Consider the following 21,719-nt stretch of genomic DNA (forward strand, 5'->3'; position numbering starts at 1 on the left):
GGCTGTTTGGGGGGGTCCTAAGTGGAGGTGAGGGGGGAGTGACGGGCCAGGTGTAGCACTTGGGCTGCCTGCAGGGGTGACTACCTCTATAACGTTCTCCTTCTTCTGCTCCAAGCAAAATGAAAACTTTCATTACCATCTGACAATCTCCACCAGAAGTTATCCATGCTGTGTTATTGAGTGTTTGTACTGATATCTGATTAAAGTGTTCAGTTATGTTTCTCACACAGTGGTCTACATGAAGTCTTTGGAAGGAGTAAACACAAGAAATTCTGCAGATGCTGAAAATCCAGAGTAACACATACAAAATGTTGGAGGAACTCAGCAGGTCAGGCAATGTCTATAGAGGGGAATAAGGAGAGTTGATATTCCTGGCTGAGAGCCTGAAAAGTTGACTCTTTACTCCTTTCCATAGATGCTTCCTGACCTGCTGAATTGCTCCAGCATTTTGTGTGTGCTACTTTGGATAAGGCGCTGTGGAATGCCACTGAAGATTCCTGGCTACCCAGATAAGTCCTTGATTCTCGGAACTTCAGAAAAATGTAAATTTGACTCAGCTTTACGACACGATGAAGGAATTAGTTATTGCTTCAACTAGGAGGGTCCAAGGGCTTTGCAGGGTGGGTGACAGAAACCAGAGATAATGGGCTGTGGGACTGCCGGCAGACTGGGACCTTGAGGGCCTCGGGCAATATAATGACATTGTAACAGGACCAAAGAGGCCACTAATTACGATTGCATAAATTGCCCGGAGTCCCCTCACTAGGTTATTCATTGTAATGGTAATATTTTTGCATTCCTGCTAAAAATAACAGAGCTTCAAATATATGGGGGAAGCATGTATTAAGAGGTCATCTGGGATTAAATTGTATAGTTTAGTTTTTTTGCTGGCTTTCATTGGGCACATGACATTAGGGGGGGCAGGAAGGGAAAGGATCGGAGGGAAATGCCATGGAGGAAATCTGGAAGTGCCGCTGTGTGGTGTAAAGAACATCAAGATTTCAGAAGGTATAAAAGAAAGTGAAATAAACTCCTTATGTAGCACCCATGGTAGAGCAAAAATGCTTGTACGCATTTCATGTTACATTTTGATACAATAGCTGCTGGAATTTGGAGCAGAGGAGCTCAGCAGGCCAGTCAGCATCTGTGGAGGGATTGACGTTGACGTATTTGTTTCCGGTCCCTTCATTGGGACCCAAAATGTCGTTAGTTCACGGATACTGCTTGACCCTTTGAGTTTTCCAGCAGTTTTTAATTCAAGCTAAACTTCGTCTGATGTTGAGCTAGATTTTAAGGAGTGACATAGAAAACTGCTAATGTAGAGAAGAAGAGCAGGAGTAGACTGTTGGCTGAAGATCCAAATTCCATACCTTATTCCTGCTTTCTTCCCGTGTCCATTGAGATCTCTGTCCTCAACAACTATATTTAACTTTTTGAATGATTACTGTCTTCTGTGGTAGAGAGTCCTGCAGGTTTTATATTCTCTGGGTGAGAATGTTTTTTCTCATATCAGCCCTAAATAGCTTCCCCTTTATCCTTAGAGTGTGATTCCCCTTTATCCTTAGAGTTGCTGGACTCCATTGGGAACATAGAAACATAGAAACATAGAAAATAGGTGCGGGAGTAGGCCATTCGTCCCTTCGAGCCTGCACCGCCATTCAGTATGATCATGGTTGATCACCCAACTCAGAACCCTGTACCTGCCTTCTCTCCATACCCTTGATCCCATATCTAACTCCCTCTTAAATATAGCTAATGAACTGGCCTCAACTGTTTCCTGTGGCAGAGAATTCCACAGATTCACCACTCTCTGTGTGAAGAAGTTTTTCCTCATCTCAGTCCTAAAAGACTTCCCCTTTATCCTCAAACTGTGACCCCTCATTCTGGACTTCCCCAACATCGGGAACGATCTTCCTGCATCTAGCCCGTCCAATCCCTTTAGAATTTTATACATTTCAGTAAGATTCCCCCTCAATCTTCTAAATTCCAGAGAGTATAAGCCTAGCTGATCCAGTCTTTCATCATATGAAAGTCCTGCCATCCCAGGAATCAATCTGGTGAACCTTCTTTGTACTCCCTCTATGGCAAGAATGTCTTTCCTCAGATTAGGGGACCAAAACTGCTCACAATCTTTCCTACATTTAGTCTCTGCCACCCTTTTAGAACTTTGCAAGTTTCTATAAAATCCCCTCATATTTCGAAATATTGGTGAACATAACTCTAATTGGCCAAATGTCTCTCCGTTTTCCAGAGCTGCCTTCTCCTCAGAACGTATCTCCTCAGGTAAGGGGATCAAATCTGCACACAATACTCAGGTTGTTGTCTCCTCAAGGCCCTGTACAGAATGATGCGTAAAAACAAGAATGGTCAGGATAGGAAACTTTCTTCCCTTGGGCCATTAGGCTTCTGAACTCCCTGCCCATTGTATTCAAAGTGTCACCGGATAATCTGGTCTGTACCTTATAAGGAGCGGTGTCTCAGAAAGGCAGCATCCATTATTAAGGACCCCCAGCACTCAGGACATGCCCTTTTCTCACTGTTACCATCAGGTAGGAGGTACAGAAACCTGAAGGCACACACTCAGCGATTCAGGAACAGCTTCTTCCCCTCTGTCATCCGATTCCTAAATGGACATTGAACCCATGAAAAACACCTCACTTTTTAAGTATATATTATTTCTGTTTTTTGCACAATTTTTAGTCTATTCAATATATGTATACTGTAATTAATTTACTTATTTTTTTCTTCTATATTATTTATTGCATTGAACTGCTGCTGTTAAGTTAACAAATTTCACGACACATGCCAGTGATAATAAACCTGATTCTGATTCTGCACTTTAGTTCATTATTTTTGTGTGATTCATCTGTAGATTTTACCCTTACCTTCATAAGTTACTGTGTGTTATGTGTGCTCATGTGCTTTACACCCTGGTTTGGAGAAACATTCCTATATGCATTATATGATTATATACATTACAAGCACGTATATAGTTAAACTCGATCTGAGTGTATTTCTGCAGCAAGATACTGTATCCCTGCTCCTGTACCCGACTCCCTATCCCGTGAAGCACAAGGTACGACTGGCCTCCTAATTGACCTGCTGCACCTCATGTTTGCTCTCAGCGACTACTGCAGAAGGACACTGAGGTCTTGTTTCATTTTCTCGTTCCCAATCTACCACTAATAATAAACTTCCTGTATTTTCCACCAAAGTGGATAACCTCATTATGCTACATCTGCTATGCATTAGCCCTGTCCAAATCCTTCCGGAGCCTCCCTCCAGCCTCCTCGTAGCTCACGCTCTGCCCAGCTCTGTTTACTGCAAACTTGCAGATTTTACATTTAATTCACTCGTCTGAGTCATCAACGCACATTGTGAATAGTTGGATTCCAAGCACTAGTCCCTGCAGAGTTCTACTGGTCACTTGGTAAAAAAAAGTCCCTTTAGTTTCACTCCTCCTTTCCTGTCTGTCCACCAACTCCCCGTCAATGTCAGTGCATTAAGCTAGATCAGGTAGGCACCATGTTTGGCATGAACACTTTGTGCTGATGGACCTGTTTTCATGTTGTATAAGTGTGTTATCCCCAATCCAACAAGATAGAGTTCAATGGGACCTCATTGAAAACCTCTTAAGACCCAAATACACCACAGCCACTAGTTCTGCTAAAGCAATTTCCATTGATCCCTGTTGAGTTAGTCTGATTGCGTCTCTAAATGCTCCACTATTACTTCTTTTATAATGGACTCTTAACATTTTCCCACTACTGCTACCAGGCTAAATTGTCCATAGTTGGCTGTTTTCCCTCTCTGTCCTTTCTTATATAGTTGAATTACATTAGCCACGTTCTGGTCTACTGGAACTCTTCCAGGGTCTATAGAACTTTGGAAAATGGCCAGAAATGCTCATATTATTTCTAGGGTTGTTTCCTTAAGTAATCTGGTATGTAGATTAACAGGCTCTGCGGATTTATCAGTCATCAATATTCAACACTAACACCATTTCTCTACAGTATGGATTTCATTCAGATCCCACCCAACCCCCCCCACCACTGAATCCTAGATACGTCTCCCAATATTTCTGGAAAGTTATTAATATCTCCATTTTGAAGACAGAACCAAAGTATGCACATAACTGGTCTGCCATTTCTTTGCTTCCCAATTATAAATGACCCTGTAAGAGGTCTACACATGTTTTCAATTATCTTTTTCTTCTCGCATTTCCACAGAAGGTTTTTACAGATAGTTCTCTTTTCTCTGTAACTTGGTCTTGTACTTTATTTTCCTTTTGTCTCCCTTGACTGAATTTTGAACTGCTCCTGCTTTTAGCTTTACTGCCTTTTCTAGACATCTTAGACTTCTCCTCCTTTGACGTAATACAACCCCTATAATGTACTACTGCTGCCACTTTTCATTTTGTAAACCATGGTTGAGTCACCTTTCCTGGTTTATTTTTTATGCCAGAACCGAGTGAACAGTTGTTGAAACTTGCCCTTGTATTCCATAAATGCGTCTCATGGCTTGTTCATTATCAAACTCGTAAACTCAGAGGCTTTTTCCCAGGGCTGAAATGGCTATCACGAGAGGGCACAGTTTTAAGGTGCTTGGAAGTATGTACAGAGATGTCAGGGGTAAGTTTTTTATGCAGAGAGTGGTGAGTGCGTGGAATGGGGTGGAGGCGGATACGATAGGGTCTTTTAAGAGACCCCCTGGATAGGTACATGGAGCTTCGAAAAATAGAGGGCTATGGGTAACCCTAGGTAATTTCTAAAGTAAGTACATGTTCGGCACAGCTTTGTGTGCTGAAGGACCTGTATTTTCTATGTTTCTGTGTAACGCTCTCCCAATTTATCATAGCCAATGTATACCTAATATCTTCTGAGTTTCCTTTACTTAGATTCCCCAAATGAATTCTTCTGTCCTCCTTTATAATGAAGAATTTTATCATGTTATGGTCACTCTTCCCCAAGCAACACTAGATTGTTTATTAATTAATTATCTTCAATGAGAAGTGAGATTAACAAAGTTTAGAAAGAGACTTCTGGATTTTGGTAGCTAGAAATTGCTCCATCACAGAGAGTAATTAATGGTCTCTCAAAGATGGTCCAGAATTGGACGAGCACAGTTATTTCAGAGTCATAGGCCTCTAGAAAATTTAGTAGATGAAAGAATTGGGACACAGAAGAATTTGAAAACAATGGTGAGAATTTTGAAATTATGGCAAGAGTCAATTGGGACAACAGTTGTGAGGAAATGAACTTTAGAGGGTCAAAATTGATAGGACTTGCAGAAGAAATGGCAGTGGCCTGAAGAGCAACGATGTATAGAGACACCATGGTTGCAAGTCCATAGCTCTCTGAAAGGGAGCAAGGGTGGTCAGGGTGGCAAAGAAGGCATTTGGGCACTTGCATTCATAGGATAATGCATTGAATACAAGATTTGGGACATAATCTTCAGCTGTACCGATCATTGGTTAGACTACAATTACAGTAGTGAAGTTCGGCTCACCACTCCAGATATGGTAGCAATAGAGAGAGTGCGGAAGAGACTCACTTGGAAAAGAAGGCAGTAGTTATAAGGGGAGATTCTATAAGGGGTTATTCTCACTGGAACATAGGAGGTTGAAGGACTTTTATAAATCTATATCATAATGGGGATAAATGGGATACTTTGTCAAAGTCTTTTTTCCCTTAGAGTTAGAGGGCACAGATTTACGTTGAGATGGAAGAAATGTAAAGGAGATCTGAAGCAGAGGATTTTCACACACACAGGGTGGTGGTAATCTGGATAAGCTGCAAGAGGGGGTGTCAGTCACAATAAGATATAAAAGGCATTTGGACAGGAAAGATGTAGAGGGATATGGGCTGAGTGTGGGCAGACGATATTAGTATAGATAGGCATCATCGTCGGTATGGATCATTGCTGAAGGGTCCCAGCTCTGAGTCGATAATTTACGATTGTAATCACAGGGCCAAAAGATGAGTAGGGTTTGGTCAGCATTACGGCACCAACACTCCATCAGGGATTGGGTTTATGAGTGAGTGGAACAGGGGAGGCTCACCACAACCTTACCACAATAGTCAGGCCAAATGACATGGAAGCTGCTGAACTGAGGAGAGGACAGAATTGTTAATGTACAGGGTATGGACATCCTTGGCCAGGGTAGCGTTTGTTATCCATGTCTGATGCTCTGGAGAAGGTGATGGTGAATCACTGATTCCTGGTGAATTCACTCCCCCAACATTGTTGGATAGCAAGTTCCAGGATTTAGAGCCAGCGATGATGAAGGAATGGTGGTATCTGTGTTGACCAGGATGACGTGTGACTTGGGGGAGACCTGCAGATGACTTTCATGTCTGCAGCCCTTCTTGTCCAAGGGGTATGGATGTTGTGGGCGACGCTTGTGCTGTTGGAGTAGACTAGATGAGTAGGTCCAATGCATTTAGGTGGGCAAACATGAATGCATGCATGTTGGTTTTCTCAAACTAGAGTTTGTGATGATCTGGTGAACGCAGCAGGCCAGGCAGCATCTCTAGGAAGATGATAAAGGGTCCTGGGCCGAAACGTCGACTGTACCTCTTCCTAGAGATGCTGCCTGGCCTGCTGCGTTCACCAGCAACTTTTATGTGTATTGCTTGAAATTCCAGCATCTGCAGATTTCCTCGTGTTTGCGTTTGTGATGATCTGTTTGCCAAGAGAAGGACGGTGATGTTAAATGGGGAACAGGGTTTGTGATAGGGACTGAAAACAATGACTTCAGACTTAATATTATTTCATTGGAGAAAACTTCTGCCCATCTGATACTGAATGTCAGACAAGCAGTCTAACTATTGTGACAATTTAGAGACAACGAGGGTATGAAATTCTTCTCCTCTCTGTTTCTTCTGTTCTTTCTTATTTTCCTGATTCCTTTCCTCAGTGAGTTGTTGGTGAGATACATGGGCAATCCTTATTTCTATCTGCTGTTCTGCTATTGGAATGAACGTGAGGGGAAGATGTCCTCGGCGTCCAGCAGACTCAGAGGAGTGAGGTTAAGGGGTGATGAGTCTTGTTGTGTGGATAACAAGAGGATACACATGATGTTGGAGACACATTGACAAATGTGATTGGTTATCCTATAATCTTGTTCTGGACTTGGGGATTTTTTTGTAGAGTAGATGGCAGGAAGAGTTGTTGAAGTTGCATTTGAAGGGGACTGCTTTTGATAGGATATGATTGGGCATAACATGACTACACAACCCAAGTATGAGAAAATACAATAGCAATACCTGTGTCAGGCTGCTGTTTATTGAGTATAGCTCGGTGTTTAGCACAATTATACCCTTAGTTCTAATCGACAAGCTACAACACATGGATCTCTGTACCTCCTCCTGCAACTGGATCATTGACTTCCTCACTGGGAAACCACAGTCTGTGTGGCTCAGAAATAGCATCTTCTCCTGACTGACGATCAACACCGGCGTAGCTTAAGGATGCATACTTAGACCACTGCTCTACTCTGTCTACACTCACGATTGTGTGGCTAGGCACAGCACGAGCGCCAGCTATAAATCTGCAGGAGAAACAGCTATTGTTGGCGACATTTCAGGCGGTGATGAGGAGGCGTCACAGGAGCGAGATAAATCAGCTGGTTGAGTGGTGTCACAGCAACAACCTCGTACTCAATGTCAGTAAGACCAAGGAATTGATTGTGGGTTTCGGAAAGAGGAAGCAGAGGGAACACACAAGTCCTCATCGAGGGATCAGAAGTGGAAAGGGAGAGCAGTTTCAAGTTCCTGTGTGTCAACAACTCTGAGGATCTATCCTGGGTTCAACATATTGATGCAGTTACAAAGAAGGCACAGCAGAGGCTATATTTTATTAAGAGTTTGAGGAGAATTGGTACGTCACCAAAGACACTTGCAAATTTCTACCGATGTACTGTGGAGAGCATTCTAACTAACTGCATCACCTTCTGGTATGGAGGGGCCACTGCACAGGGTCAGAAAAGTCTGAAGAAAGTTGTAAACTCTTCCAGCTCCATCATGGGAACCAGCCTCCCCGGCATCCAGGACACCTTCAAAAGGTGATGCCTCTAAAAGGTGGCATCCATCACCCAGGACATGCCCTCGTTTCATCGCTACCATCAAGGTGGAGGTAAGGAACCTGAAGACACACACTCAAAGTTTCAGGAACAGCTTCTTCCCCTCTGCCATCAGATTTCCGAGTGGACAATGAACCCATGAACACTACCTCCCTATTTTATTTTCCTCTCTGTTTGCATTCCTTGTTTAATTTATACGTATATAGAGTACTTACTGTAATTTAGTTTTCTATTATTATGTATTGCAATGTACAGCTACTGCAAAACAACAAATTCCACAACGTATCCTTGTGATATTAAATCTGATTCTGAAAAAGATTGCGAAGGAAAACAAGATTAAAATGGGGTAAGGAGAAAAGTTAAAGATTAGTGTTGTTAAGACAATAGTTTAGAACCTGATGAAAAACGTAGAACTGGTGACCAAAGAAAAATTGCTTGTTTTCCCTGCTTTGAGACAAATGCTTTTGGGTTGTGTGGATTGTGTGGGGTGTCACATTTTTGGGAGTCAAATGGAATCAAAGTGAAAGCTTCAGACTGGAGTCAAGCCAGGCCATTAATGTACTGATTGGTGTAGCTTCTGCGCATTTCACTGTTGCTGGGCAGTGCACTGCAGGCTGGCAAATGCATTCTGACTATTTTAATCCCACTGCCTTTGAACCAAGATGTGGCACTTTTCTTCCCAGCAATACTCACCCATCCTCCTTTTTCTCTGATGATTGGGCATACGTTACTCTCCACGTACTTTCCAACTCTGAGTCCCAGCTCCTCTAGCACTGTCTCCATGTCATTCTTCTGACAGCTGCCCTGCCAGCACATAAATAGAGAGGACACCACTCCAAGTCAGCTCTTCCTTCTGCCAGGGTGTCTCTGGTTGAAAATGCTCGTCCAGAATCCTGAATAAGTAGTCACAGGCATCGTCGGGGCAAACGTCCTTGAAAACCCGGGGCCATCGCTTGAAGAAGATGGGACATTTCACCAGGAGGTCATCGCCTGCATGTCTTAGGGCCGCTGCTGTCACACTGGGAGCTGCCTTTGATGCCCTACCCGTCATGTACCTGATGTAATCCTGCGACATTACGTAGGCCTCCTGCACCACATGTTCAGTGCTTTGTCCCATCGTCACGGCCTCCGAGGCGGGTTATTGAACTGCTCCGTGCTGCTGGCGACTCGGATATCAGGAGGCAGCGTATAGCATCTAAAAATAACTAGGAGAGCATGAGGGTGATCAGGCTGGGAAGAGATCCTGGCAAAACATCAGCGTCATTTTGTATCTCTGAGGCTGCTGGGGAAAATTAAAGAAAGCTGTAAGAACTTAAGATAGAAGAGCAGAATTAGGCAATTCGGCCCATCTAGACTGCTCTACCATTCCATTATGGCTGATTTATTATCCCTCTCAACCCCATTCTCCTGCCTTCTCCCCGTAGGCTTTGACACCTTGACTAATCAAGAACCTATCCATCTCCACTTTAAATATACCCAATAACTTGGCCTCCACAGCCACTGTGATAATGAATTCACCACCCCTGGGCTAAACGAAAGTTTTCCTCCTCTATTCTGAAGAGGCGTCCTGGTTTTCTGAGTTTGTGCCCTCTGGTCCTAGACTCCCCCACTACAGGAAGCATCTCCTCCACGTCTACACTGCCTAGATCTTTTAATATTCGATAGGTTTCAATGAGATCCCCCTCCCACCCCATTCTTCTAAACTCCAGCAAGTACAGGCCCAGAGCCATCAAATGCTCCTCGTACATTAACCCTTTCATTTCTGGGATCATTGTCGTGAATCTCCTCCGGACCCAGAGAGAACTGAGCCAAATTAAAACTCTAGAGCATCAACAGAGGGTCACCTCCCCTCAACCTCTGCACTATCCCCTAAATGCTTGTTGGCATGTGATTGTGAGTAATTATCTAGTCAGGGAACTGAATTTGGCCAAAGTCCCTCTGCAGTTAAATATTCTGCTGATATCCTCTGGTTAGCTGAGGCACTGAGAGAGGCACCACCTCAGTACCGCCAACTCTGGGCCGGGTTAGCACCTTGAAGACAGAAACCGAGGAGAAATATGTATAAGAATGCCACAAAATATGTGCAGGAGTCTTAGTTGTTCAAGCTGTCCCTGTCATTCAGTATCCCAGGAGATCTGCCCCAATCCCATTTTTGTCAATTCCAAACTCTTTCAAATCTTTACCTTCCGTGATATTAAATACTTACAATGAAGCTAGTCTCTACAAGTGGGTTAGAGCATTCCAGACATTCATCATCCTCTGCAAGATAGAGATAATCAAATGCTGATGGACTTCAGATATGCTACAGGCATGAGAATTTCGCTTGGGGGATGTAGGTACTCAAGGTTGAGTCATTTGGGCAGTGTCGTGTTTCACACGTCTGGTATCAGCAACAATCTGACAAAAGAGCAATGATCCAATTAACATTTAATTATCATTAAAACTCTTGGCTGGGGGATTAATATCGAGCTGCTTTAAATAGTGCCGTGCAAATTGATTGATCACAGGTAGGTGGAAAGTTGGTTTTGAAGTTCAAAGCAAATTTATTATCAAAGTACATATATAACCATATAACAATTACAGCATGGAAACAGGACATCTCGGCCCTTCTAGTCAGTGCCAAACTCTTACTCTCACCTAGTCCCACCGACCTGCACTCAGCCCATAACCCTCCATTCCTTTCCTGTCCATATATCTATCTAATTTAACTTTAAACGACAACATCGAACCTGCCTCTACCACTTCTGCTGGAAGCTCGTTCCACACAGCTACCACTCTCTGAGTAAAGAAGTTCCCCCTCGTGTCATCACACACTACCCTGAGATCTTGAATGCATTCACAGTAACTACAAAGAAACACAATAGTATCAATGAAAAACACACATGGACAAACAACCAATGTGCAAAAGCCAAAAATCTGTGCAAATACAAAATAGAAATATAAGTAAAAGTAAAGGCATCCGTTAGTCTTGCGAGACCATGGATCTGCGCCTGGAAAGTCTTCACTCTCCAGGGCACAGATCTGGGCAAGGTTGTATGGAAGACAAGCAGTTGCCCATGCTGCGTCTCCCCTCTCCACGTCACCAATGTTGTCCAAGGGAAGGGCATTAGGACCCATACAGCTTGGCACCAGTGTCGTCGCAGAGCAGTGTGTGGTTAAGTGCCTTGCTCAAGGACACACACGTTCCCTTGGCTGGGGCTCGAACTCACGGCCTTCAGGTTGCTAGTCCAATGTCTTAACCACTTGGCCACGTGCTATATATAAGCAATAACTATCGAGAACATGAACTTGAAAGTGAGTCCATGGGTTATGGGATCAGTTCAGTGTCGGGGCGAGTGAAGTTATCCCTTCTGGTTCAACAGCCTGATAGTTGAGGTGCAATAACCGTGTGGGTCCTGAGGCTCCTGTACCTCCTTTCTGATGGCAGCAGCGAACAGAGAGCATGGCCTGATGGTGGGGGTCCCTGATGATGAATGCTGCTTCCCTGCAAAGCTCTCCCTCCCTTGTAGATGTGTGCCATGGTGGGGAGGGCTTTATTCATGGCGCACTGGTCTGTATCCACTACTTCTCGTAGGCTTTTCCAGTCGAGAGCATTGGAGCTTCCATACCAGGCTGTGACGAGACAAGTTGTTGTACTCTCCACCATGCATCTATAAAGTTTTAGATGACATGCCCAATCTTCTCAAACTTCTAAGAAAGTGGAGGCACTGCTGTGACTTCTTTGTAATGGTATATATGTGCTGGATCTAGGAAAGATCTTCTGAAATGAAAACGTCGAGGAATTTAAATATGCCTCCCATCCATGATCCCCTGATGATTATGGACCTCCAGATTGTTCCTCCTGTAGTCAATAATCAGTTCTTTGGTCTTGCTGATATTGAGAGAGGTCGTTGTTGTGGCACCATACAGCCAGATTTTTAATCTCCCTCCTGTATGCCAATTGATCGCCAACAACAGTGGTGTCGTCAGCAAACTTAAATATGATGACCCCCGCCGGCCCCCAGAAAAATGACACCTGCAGAAATGTAACATTCTTCCAGGACTACCGTGTAGAATCAATTTAGATTATTTATGTACGGGGGAGAGGGGGAGATGACAGGGCTGCCATTGAACCAAGCTGACATCAGGAATGGACTCCAGGGAGTAATAATCCCAACAACAATTAGATGCTTCACAGGGACTCCTGTGCTAAATAAATAGTGTGCAAAATGGCATTAGTCAGCTTTAATTATCGTGCAATCTCCCCACAGTTGTTCTCTCTGCGCATTCCTTCCATACTTCAAATTCACTTTTTGCTTTTAAACTGGTTTTCTGCCACAAATAGGACCCAGCTGCCGAGGCTGTGTAGCAAAAGTAGTGCAAGTATAAACAATATTTTAGGGGTATCCTGAGGAAATTGTCGGATATTCATTCCCCAGAGTCACCCTCCATTCCCTGCCACTCCCAGAGAACACAGATAATGAAAGGTGAAATATCAAGGTAAGCTGGCCAATAATATAAGATAGGATACAAAAAGTTTTTTTCAAATATATAAAGAGTAAGAAAGAGGTGTGAGTGAGTGGATATCGGACTGCTGGAAAATGACACTGGAGAGGTAGTAATGTTTGACAAGGAAATGGCGGACAAACTTACGAAGTATTTTGCATTAGTCTTCACCGCGGAAGACACGAGCAGAATGCCAGAAGTTCGAGAGTGTCAGGGGGCAGAAGTGAGTGTAGTTGCTATAATTAAGGAAAAGGTGCTCTGGAAGCTAGATAAGTCACCTGACCAGATGGACTACACCCCTGGGTTCTGAAAGAGGTAGCTGAAGAGACTGCAGAGACATTAGTAATGATCTTTCAACAATCAATAGATTTGGGAATGGTTCCTGAGGACTGGAAAGTTGCAAATTTCACTCCACACTTTAAGAAGGGAGGGAGGCAGAAGAAAGGAAATTATAGGATGAGGTTTCAGGGTACTTGGAGACACATGATAAAATAGGCCAAAGTCAGCATAGTTTTCTAATGGGGAAATCTTGCCTGAAAAATCTGTTGGAATATCTTGAGGAAATAACAGCCAGGATAGACAAGGGAGAGTCAGTGGTTTATTCGGATTCTCAGAAGGTCTTTGCCAAAGTGCCGCACACGAGGATACTTAACAAAGTAAGAGGCCACGGCAGTGGACCCCAACCTCTGGGTCGCGGACCGATACATTGCCGCGAAGAATGCAGCGGTACAGCGGTAGCCGGGGCGCACCCAGAACAGCTTTAAGAAAAAAGCCGAAATAAACAAGCTAATTAATTAGGTGCTGCCCAGCATGTAAATGTCGGCCCAGATCAGAGGTGATTGCCGATATGCGTCGCCTCTGATCTGGGCCGACATTTACGTGCCCGGCGGCACCTAATTAATTAGCTTGATTATTTTGGCTTTTTTCTTAAAGATGTGCTGGGTGCCTCCCAGCTACCGCTGAACCCCTGCATGCTTCGCGGCAGTGTATCGGTCCGCGGCCCGGAGGTTGGGGACCACTGTGCCATGGTATTACAGGAAAGGTACTAGAATGGATAGAACATTGGCTGACTGGCAGGAGGCAAAGAGTGGGAATAAAGGAGGCTTTCTTCGGTTGTCTGCCGGTGGCTAGTGGCGTGCCACAGGGTTAGTCCTGGGACCACTTTTTTCCACATTATATGTCAATGATTTGAATGACAAAATTGATGGCTTAGTGACCAAGTTTGTGGATGATTTGAAGATAGATGGAGGGGCATGTAGTGTTAAGAAAGCAGGGTGTCAATGGAAGGATTCGGGGGGGAATAGGCGAAAAAGTGGCAGATGGAGAAGTGTAGGGAAATGCATGGTCATACACTTTAGTAGAAGGACTAAAGGCGTAGACTATTTTCTAAGTGGGGAGAAAATTCAAAAATCAGAGGTGCAAAGGGACTTGGGGGTTCTCCTACAGGATTCCCTAAAGGTTACTTTTCAGGTTTGAGTTGGTGATAAGGATGGGAAATGCAATGATAGCATTCATTTCGAGAGTACAAGAATACAAAAGCAAGGATTTAGTACTGAGACTTTATAAGGCATTAGTCTGTCTGCACTGGGAGTATTGTGAGCAGATTTGGGCCCCTTATCTAAGAAAAGATGTGCTGGCATTGGAGAGGGTCCAGAGGAGGTTCACGAGAATGATTCCAGGAACGAAAGGGTTAATGTGAGGAGTGTTTGATAGCTTGGGCCTGTACTCACTGGAGTTTAGAAGAATGAACCCTATTGAATATTGAACGGCCTAGATAGAGTGGATGCGGCAGCATCTAGGACCAGAGGGCACAACTTCAAAACTGAAAGGCGTTCATTTGGAACAGAGATAAGGAAAAATTTCTTTAGACAGAGGCTGGTGAATCTGTGGAATTCATTACCACAGCCAGGGGCACAGGCCAATTCATTGGATATATTTAAAGCAGAGGTTGAAAGGTTCTTGGTTAATCAGGGCGTCAAAGGTTGTGGAGAGAAGGTAGGAGAATGGGATTGAAAGGGATAATAATTCAGCCATGATGGAATGGCAGAGCAAACATGATGGGTCAAATGCCCTAATTCTGCTCCCATGTTTTACGGACTTCTAAGGTATGATTGACACACTGAACACCAATAGCAGTTGAACACTCATCTGGACCCAAGGGATCCAACCATTTGCTAAGGTATCAAAAGTCAAAGTGAATTTATTATCGAACTAAGCATATATTACCATATACTAACTTGAGATTCATTTTCTTGCAGGCATTTACAGGAAAATAATAAAAATATATATATAATAGATTTTACGAAAAACTATACTAAGACTGACAAACAACCAAAGGCTGACAAAAAATACTGTGACAGATTTCACAGAGGCTGTTGGTGTAAAAACATCTTACACGTCACTGCAAATCAGTAAAGCAACACACTGGGGGCAGGGAGTGACCAGAACAAACACGGTCACTGTTGGGAGACAAGCAATCATGCAAAGCAGACAGTTCACAGGCCAGGCAACTTGCAACTGACTCTGGAGTCGGAAACTGACAGGAACAGGTCCCACCGATAGGAGAACAATAGGGAAGATAGGGCCGGGGCAGCTGCTGCAGATCATTTTCTGTTTACTTCCGCGATCTGGGAACTGCTGGCAAGACTGACGTCTATTAGTCATTCGCTTGCCCTTGTGAAGGTGATAATGAACTACATTCTTGAATTCTGTATTTCGTCTGTTGAAAATGGTGCTGTTGCAGAGATTTCTGGGATGACTGTGAAGGACAGATAATACATTTCCAATAACACACACAAAATAGTCATAGTCATAGTCATACTTTATTGATCCCAGGGGAAATTGGTTTTCGTTACAGTTGCACCATAAATAATAAATAGTAATAGAACCGTAAATAGTTAAATAGTAATGTGTAAATTATGCCAGTAAATTATGAATTCGCATTAAGCTGCAGATAATTCTGCTCACACCATGTGACAAAGTTTCCTACCGTAGACCTGTACTTAGCCCCATCTCTCTTGCTGATGCATCCAACTGTGGCAGAGTCATCTGAAAACTTCTGAAAATGACAAGACTCTGTGCAGCAGTTGAAGTCGGAGGTGTAAATGGTGAAGAGAAAGGGAGACAAGACAGTCCCCTGTGGAGCCCCAGTGCTGCTGATCACTCTGTCGGACACACAGTGTTGCAAGCACACGTACTGTGGTCTGCCAGTCAGATAATCAAGAATCCATGATACCAGGAAAGCATCCACCTGCATCGCTGTCAGCTTCTCCCCCAGCAGAGCAGGGCGGATGGTATTGAACGCACTGGAGAAGTCAAAAAACATGACCCTGACAGTGCTCGCTGGCTTGTCCAGGTGGGCAGGTGAGGAACTCAGCAGGTGATGCAGCATCAATGGAGGGAAATGAACAATTGACACTATAGGCCAAGACCCTTCGTCAGGAAAGGAAGAGATCAGAAGCCAGAATTAAGGGTGGAGGGAGGTAATGGAGAGAAGTACCACCTAGTGGGTGATAGGTGAATCAAGAGAGAGAGGGAAGGTAGGCAGGTGAGGGAGGGGGAGCGGGAATGATATGAGAAGCTGGCAGGTGGAAGAGGCAAGAAGATAGAGTCTTATAGGAGAGGATAGCTGATCATGGATTAAAAGGACAGGGGTGGAGAGCCAGAGGGAGGAAGAAGGTGGTGGGTGATGGGTGGATTGTGAGGATGGAGGAGGGGAAAGAGAAAGGATGAAGGGGGCCACATGGTTAACGGAATAAAAAAAGGAGGAGATTGTGAACGGAGGGAAGCGATTACTGGTAGTTGGAGAAATCGATGCTGATGCCGTCAGTTTGGAGACGACCAAGATGGAATGTGATGCGTTGCCTCTCCACTCTTGGCCGCAGAGGAGGCCGTGGACAGACATATCAGAGTAGGAATGGGAAGTGGAATTAAAATGGCTGGCCACCAGAAGATCTTGGCTGCTACAGCAAAGGTGATCAGTGAAATGATAGCCCCAGTTTGCATTGGGTCTCACCAATATACAGGGGGTTTGCATTGGGAGCAGACGTTGCAATAAAAGGTACCAATGGATCCACATGTGAAGTGCTGCCTCACCTGGAAGGACTGTTTAGGGCCTCGAATGGTGATGGGGGTTAAGAGGTGGAGGGGCAAGTATTAGCATAATTGTGGAGATTGGTGCCGGGATCAGTAGATAGGAAGATGCAGAAAGGGAGTTATGGAGGGAGTGATCCCTGTGGAAATAGGGAAGGGAGGGGAAGATCAGCCTAGACGGTGGTTCCATTGGAGATGGGAGGAAACCAAAATACCCAGAAGAACCCTAACCATTCACAGGAAGAATGTGCAAACTCCACACAGACAGCCCTGGAAGTCAGTCTTGAATCTGGATCACTAAAGCTCTACTTCAGCTTCTTGTTCACCGAAGATGTTTATTGCCTGACACTTGGTGTCATGAATGTTACTGGTCAATCACCAATGTCAATGAACAGCCCAGCCCTGAATGTTGTCTCGATTCTCTTGTAAATAGATAGGTACATACCTCTTCATTTGCTGAAGAACTGCAAATGAAAATGAACATTATGCAATCATTAATGAACCACTGATTCTTACATTTCATACCTTCATAGTATACTGCAGAAGGCCATTCCATCCCTTGAGTTTCTGCTTGCCCCAGATCAATCTCATCAATCCCACTTATTTCCTTGTAAATGTTTTTCCCAATAATACAGCCTCATTCTTTAGACATCCACCTCCACTAGAAGAAAGTTACAGTAGTCAAAAGAATCCTTTTGTAGATGAAAGGAAGCTGGAGCACTGGGGGAAACCCACAGGGAGAACGTGCAAACTCCATGTAGAGAACACCAGATATCAGGATCAAACCTGGATCACAAGAGATGTGAGACAGCTTCTGACTTTATGATGGAAAGCAGGTCATCAGTGCTGGGGAGGACACTCTCCCCAGGAATTCCTGCAGTGACATCCTGGGGCAGGGATGATGACTCCTGATGAACACAACCACTTTCCCTTGTGACTCCAAACACTGGAGTGTACTCCCTTTGATACCCAGTTTTGCTGGGGCACCTTGGTACCACATTTAATTAAATTCTGCCTTTAAGCCAAGGGCAATCGCTGTTTAGACCAAGGCAGTCCATATTTACACCAAGGGTATCATGAAGTCTGGAAACGAGTGGTCCTGTTGAAACCCAAAATGGACATTGGTGAGTAGGTTCTTGTGGAGTAGGTGAAATTTGGTATATATTGTTGATGATAGCTTCCACCACCTTGTTGATGATTGGGACTTACTACTGTTTGTGAACAGGATACACTCAGCCAGTTTTCCACGTTGTCAGGTAAAGCCCGTGTCAGAATGGCTTGGCTAGAGGTGCAGCTGGTTCTAAATATTCGTGAAGTGAGGTACAATAGTGCCAAGTGTGGCAGCCAAATTGCATAGCAGGGTCTCAAGAACGTCAGTAAGGTAAATGAGCCGATCATTTTTATGTTGTAGTTTTGGAGGGATTAATGCTGACCAGGGCACCAGGAGAATTCCCACATTTATCCAGACAGCGCTTTGGGATCATGGTGCAGGTAGGTCCCAACCAAAGGAGGTGCAAGGCGTTCCTTCCCTCTGCTAGCCTGCAAGTCATCCTTGGGCAAAATGTAGCACCTACTTAGCCCCACACCCCCATGAGAAGCTATGGGATCAGGAGGTGGATGGTCGTATGAGCAGCTGGTGCTTATTACAAACCTTGGTTCTGCAACCACTGACTCCAGGCAGACAATCTCTGAAGGGTATATTGTTAATGGCTGGGGTCACCCGTCTTGTAAAGACACTGTCCATAAGAAGGTTTCTGCAGAAAAATTTGCCAAGAACAATCATGGCCCTGGAAAGACCATGATCGCTCACATCACGCATAATGATGATGATTCTTTGGGATCTGCTCATCTACATTAGAGGCCAGACTGTGCAAGATTTTCTGTCACATCCAGAAGTGTGTCTGATGTGCATTCAGTACTGCACTTCTGACAGCAAGACTGGAACAGTCATTAAAAAGAGAAAATCTGCAGATGCTAATGCAGTCCTGAAGAAGGGACTTGGCCCTAAACATCAACTGTTAATTCATTTCCATCAACTGTTAATTCATTTCCATCAACTGTTTATTCATTTCCATCAACTGTTAATTAATTTCCATCAGCTGTTTATTCATTTCCATAGATGCTGCCTCCAGTATTTTGTGCGTGTTGCTCTGTCATTTTGTTATTACTCCTTCACAGGCAGAGCCAGCATTTCATCTCCCATCCCTAATTGCCCTTGAGAAGGAGGTGGTGGGCTACCCTCCTGACCTGCCGTAGTCCTTTGAGGTGTGGCTGTGCCCACAATGTTGTTAGGGAGAGAGTTCCAGGACTTTGCCCCAGCAATTGCAAAGGAATGGTGATATCTTTCCAAGTCAGGATGGTGTGTGACTTGAAGGGCATCTTCCAGGTGGTGGCAGTCCAATGCTCTTGCCGCTCTCCCCCTTCGAACTGGTAGAGGTTGTGGGTTCGGTCTGAAGAGCCCTTGTGGGTCGCTGCAGGGCATCCGGTACATGGAACAAAGTGCTGCTACGGTGTTGCGGCGAGTGAGTGCTGGTGGGTGGAGCGCCTCTCAGAAGGGCTGTAGGCTGCCAAGCCTCTTGAGTATTGTTGAAGTTGCACTCATCCAGGCAGGTGGAGCAGATTCCAGCATCTTCCTGACTTGACCCTTGCAGATGGTGGATAAGCTTTGGGAGTTAGGAGGTGAGGTACTTGATTCAGACCAGCTATTGTAGTCACATTGTGTACGGCTGCTCGAGTCCAGTTTCTGGGCAATGGTAACTCCCAGAATATTGATAGCAGGGTATTCAGTGATGGTAATGTCATTGAATATTAGCGAGCAATAGCAAGATTTTCTCTTGTTGGATATGGACACTGCCTAGCAATCATGTGATACGAATGTTACTTGCCACTTAGCCGAGGCCTGGATACTGCCCAGGTCTTGTTGCATCCGGCATCCATTTTACACTCATCTCTTTTTATTCTCCTCATATTGGGGGCGGCGTGGCAGCGTAGTGGTTAGCACAACGGTTTACAGTGCAGGAGACCTGGGTTCAATTCCCACCACTGCCTGAAAGGAGTTTGTACGTTCTCCCCGTGACCGGTGTGCGTTTCCTCCTGGTTTCCTCCCACAGTCCAAAGACGTACTGGTTGGCAGGTTAACTGGTCATTGTAAATTGTCCCGTGATTAGGCTAGGATTAAAATGGGGGATTGCTGGGGCGGCACGGCTTGAAGGGCTAGAATGGCCTACGTGCTGTACTTCAATAATTAAATAATATATATATCTTACCAGTTTCACCCAGATTCTACCACTCATTTACACAATAGGGGCAAATCGGTGTGGCCAATGAATCAGCAAACCCACACGTCTTTGGGATGTGGAAAGAAATCCAGAGGGAACCCATTTGGTCTCAGCAAGAGCATGCAAACTCCACATAGACAGCATCCAATGTCATTGTGCATTGGATTCTTTGAAATGGAGCTCAAACATGGACCTATTGAGCCAGATATAGTTTATATTGTAACCTCAAAGGAAGATTGATGTGGGACATGATATAGTACTCCTGAGATAAGGTTTTTGAGTAAGATAGCGTAGAGGTCACCTCATTTTGTACCTAACTCTGTTTGATTGTCAGGGAATACTTGGAGCAGTATGGAAGGAGCTTCACCACTGAATTTTACCTAAGTGTTTACTGATATGATCTTGTTTAACTGGACAATGTAAAAGGAGATTTTATCTGCATTTAGCACATCTTGTACTGACTTGTGAGTAACTAATGGGACACCAATAGCTAAAAATGTTTTGACAAAACCCTGCTGAAATCAGCTTGGCATGGAATGGTACTATCTTGCACACATTTCTGGGTATATTTATGACTGGCAGGAAATTTAACTCTTTGAGATAAGGGGCTGGGTACACACTACGGAACCAAATATATATTTGACATCTTTGACAGAAATGTTGTTCTCTCTAGAATGTTCTTTTTTTGGCATAAATTTCCCCACAAAGGATGACAATAGCAGACGCATGAGCACTGCAAAATTTATCTTCAATCTTAATTGTCTCTCAATTCTTACTCATTCACAAAACAGAGTTAACATAGAAACATAGAAAACCTACAGCACAATACAGTCCCTTCAGCCCACAAAGTTATGCCGAACATGTCCCTACCTTATAAATTACCTCGGGTTACCCATAGCCCTCTATTTTTCTAAGCTCCATGTACCTATCCAAAAGTCTCTTAAAAGACCCTATCATATCCATCTCCACCACTGTTGCTGGCAGCCCATTCCATGCACTCACCACTCTCTGAGTAAAAAACTTACCCCTGACATCTCCTCTGTACCTACTCCTCAGCCTGTGTCCTCCTGTGGGAATCATTTCAGCCTCTGACTGTCCACATGATCAATACTTCTCATTATCTTACACACCTCTATCAGGTCACCTCTCATCCTCCGTCACTCCAAGGAGAAAAGGCCAGGTTCACTCAACCTATTCTCATAAGGCATGCTCCCCAATCCAGGCAACATCCTTGTAAATCTCCTCTGCACCCTTTCTATGGCTTCCACATCCTTCCTGTAGTGAGGCAACCAGAACTGAGCACAATACTCCAAGTGGGGTCTGACCAGGGTCCTATATAGCTGCAACATTACCTCTCAGCTCCTAAATTCAATTCCACGATTGATGAAGGCCAATACACCGTATGCCTTAAACCACAGAGTCAACCTGCACAGCTGCTTTGAGCGTCCTATGGACTCGGACCCCAAGATCCCTCTGATCCTCCACATTGCCAAGAGTTTTACCATTAATACTATATTCTGCCATCGTATTTGACTAATTTCCTGAAATTGTGCTATTAAAGCTCCAACTGCATTTTTTATATTCTTGGAGACCCATGGATTCCTATGTCTTCAAAGATCTATCTTACATGTGCATTGATCTTTTTGGCAGGTAGGGTTGGGACTCAGCCTCCTTGCCTCAGGATAATTTCAGAGGCTGCTGCTGAACTCAGCCACATGTCCCAGTCTTCTGATTGCCGCTACATTAGTGAGGCCTCCAAAGTGACGAAGAAAAGATATGAT

General features: G+C 44.3%; 1 protein-coding gene across 1 annotated transcript in view; it reads left to right on the plus strand.

Moving 5' to 3' along the window:
* Positions 1 to 7,791: 7,791 nt before the first annotated feature.
* fblim1 (filamin binding LIM protein 1) overlaps positions 7,792 to 21,719 on the plus strand; it is a 57,091-nt gene continuing 43,163 nt past the window's right edge. The window contains exon 1 of the mRNA XM_063033292.1: positions 7,792 to 8,136. Coding sequence (XP_062889362.1) covers positions 8,069 to 8,136 — 68 coding nt within the window. The 5' untranslated portion in view covers positions 7,792 to 8,068. The remainder of the gene's footprint in view (positions 8,137 to 21,719) is intronic.

The sequence above is a fragment of the Mobula hypostoma genome, chromosome 25 (genome assembly GCF_963921235.1).
Source record: "Mobula hypostoma chromosome 25, sMobHyp1.1, whole genome shotgun sequence".
NCBI classification, from domain to species: Eukaryota; Metazoa; Chordata; class Chondrichthyes; order Myliobatiformes; family Myliobatidae; genus Mobula; species Mobula hypostoma.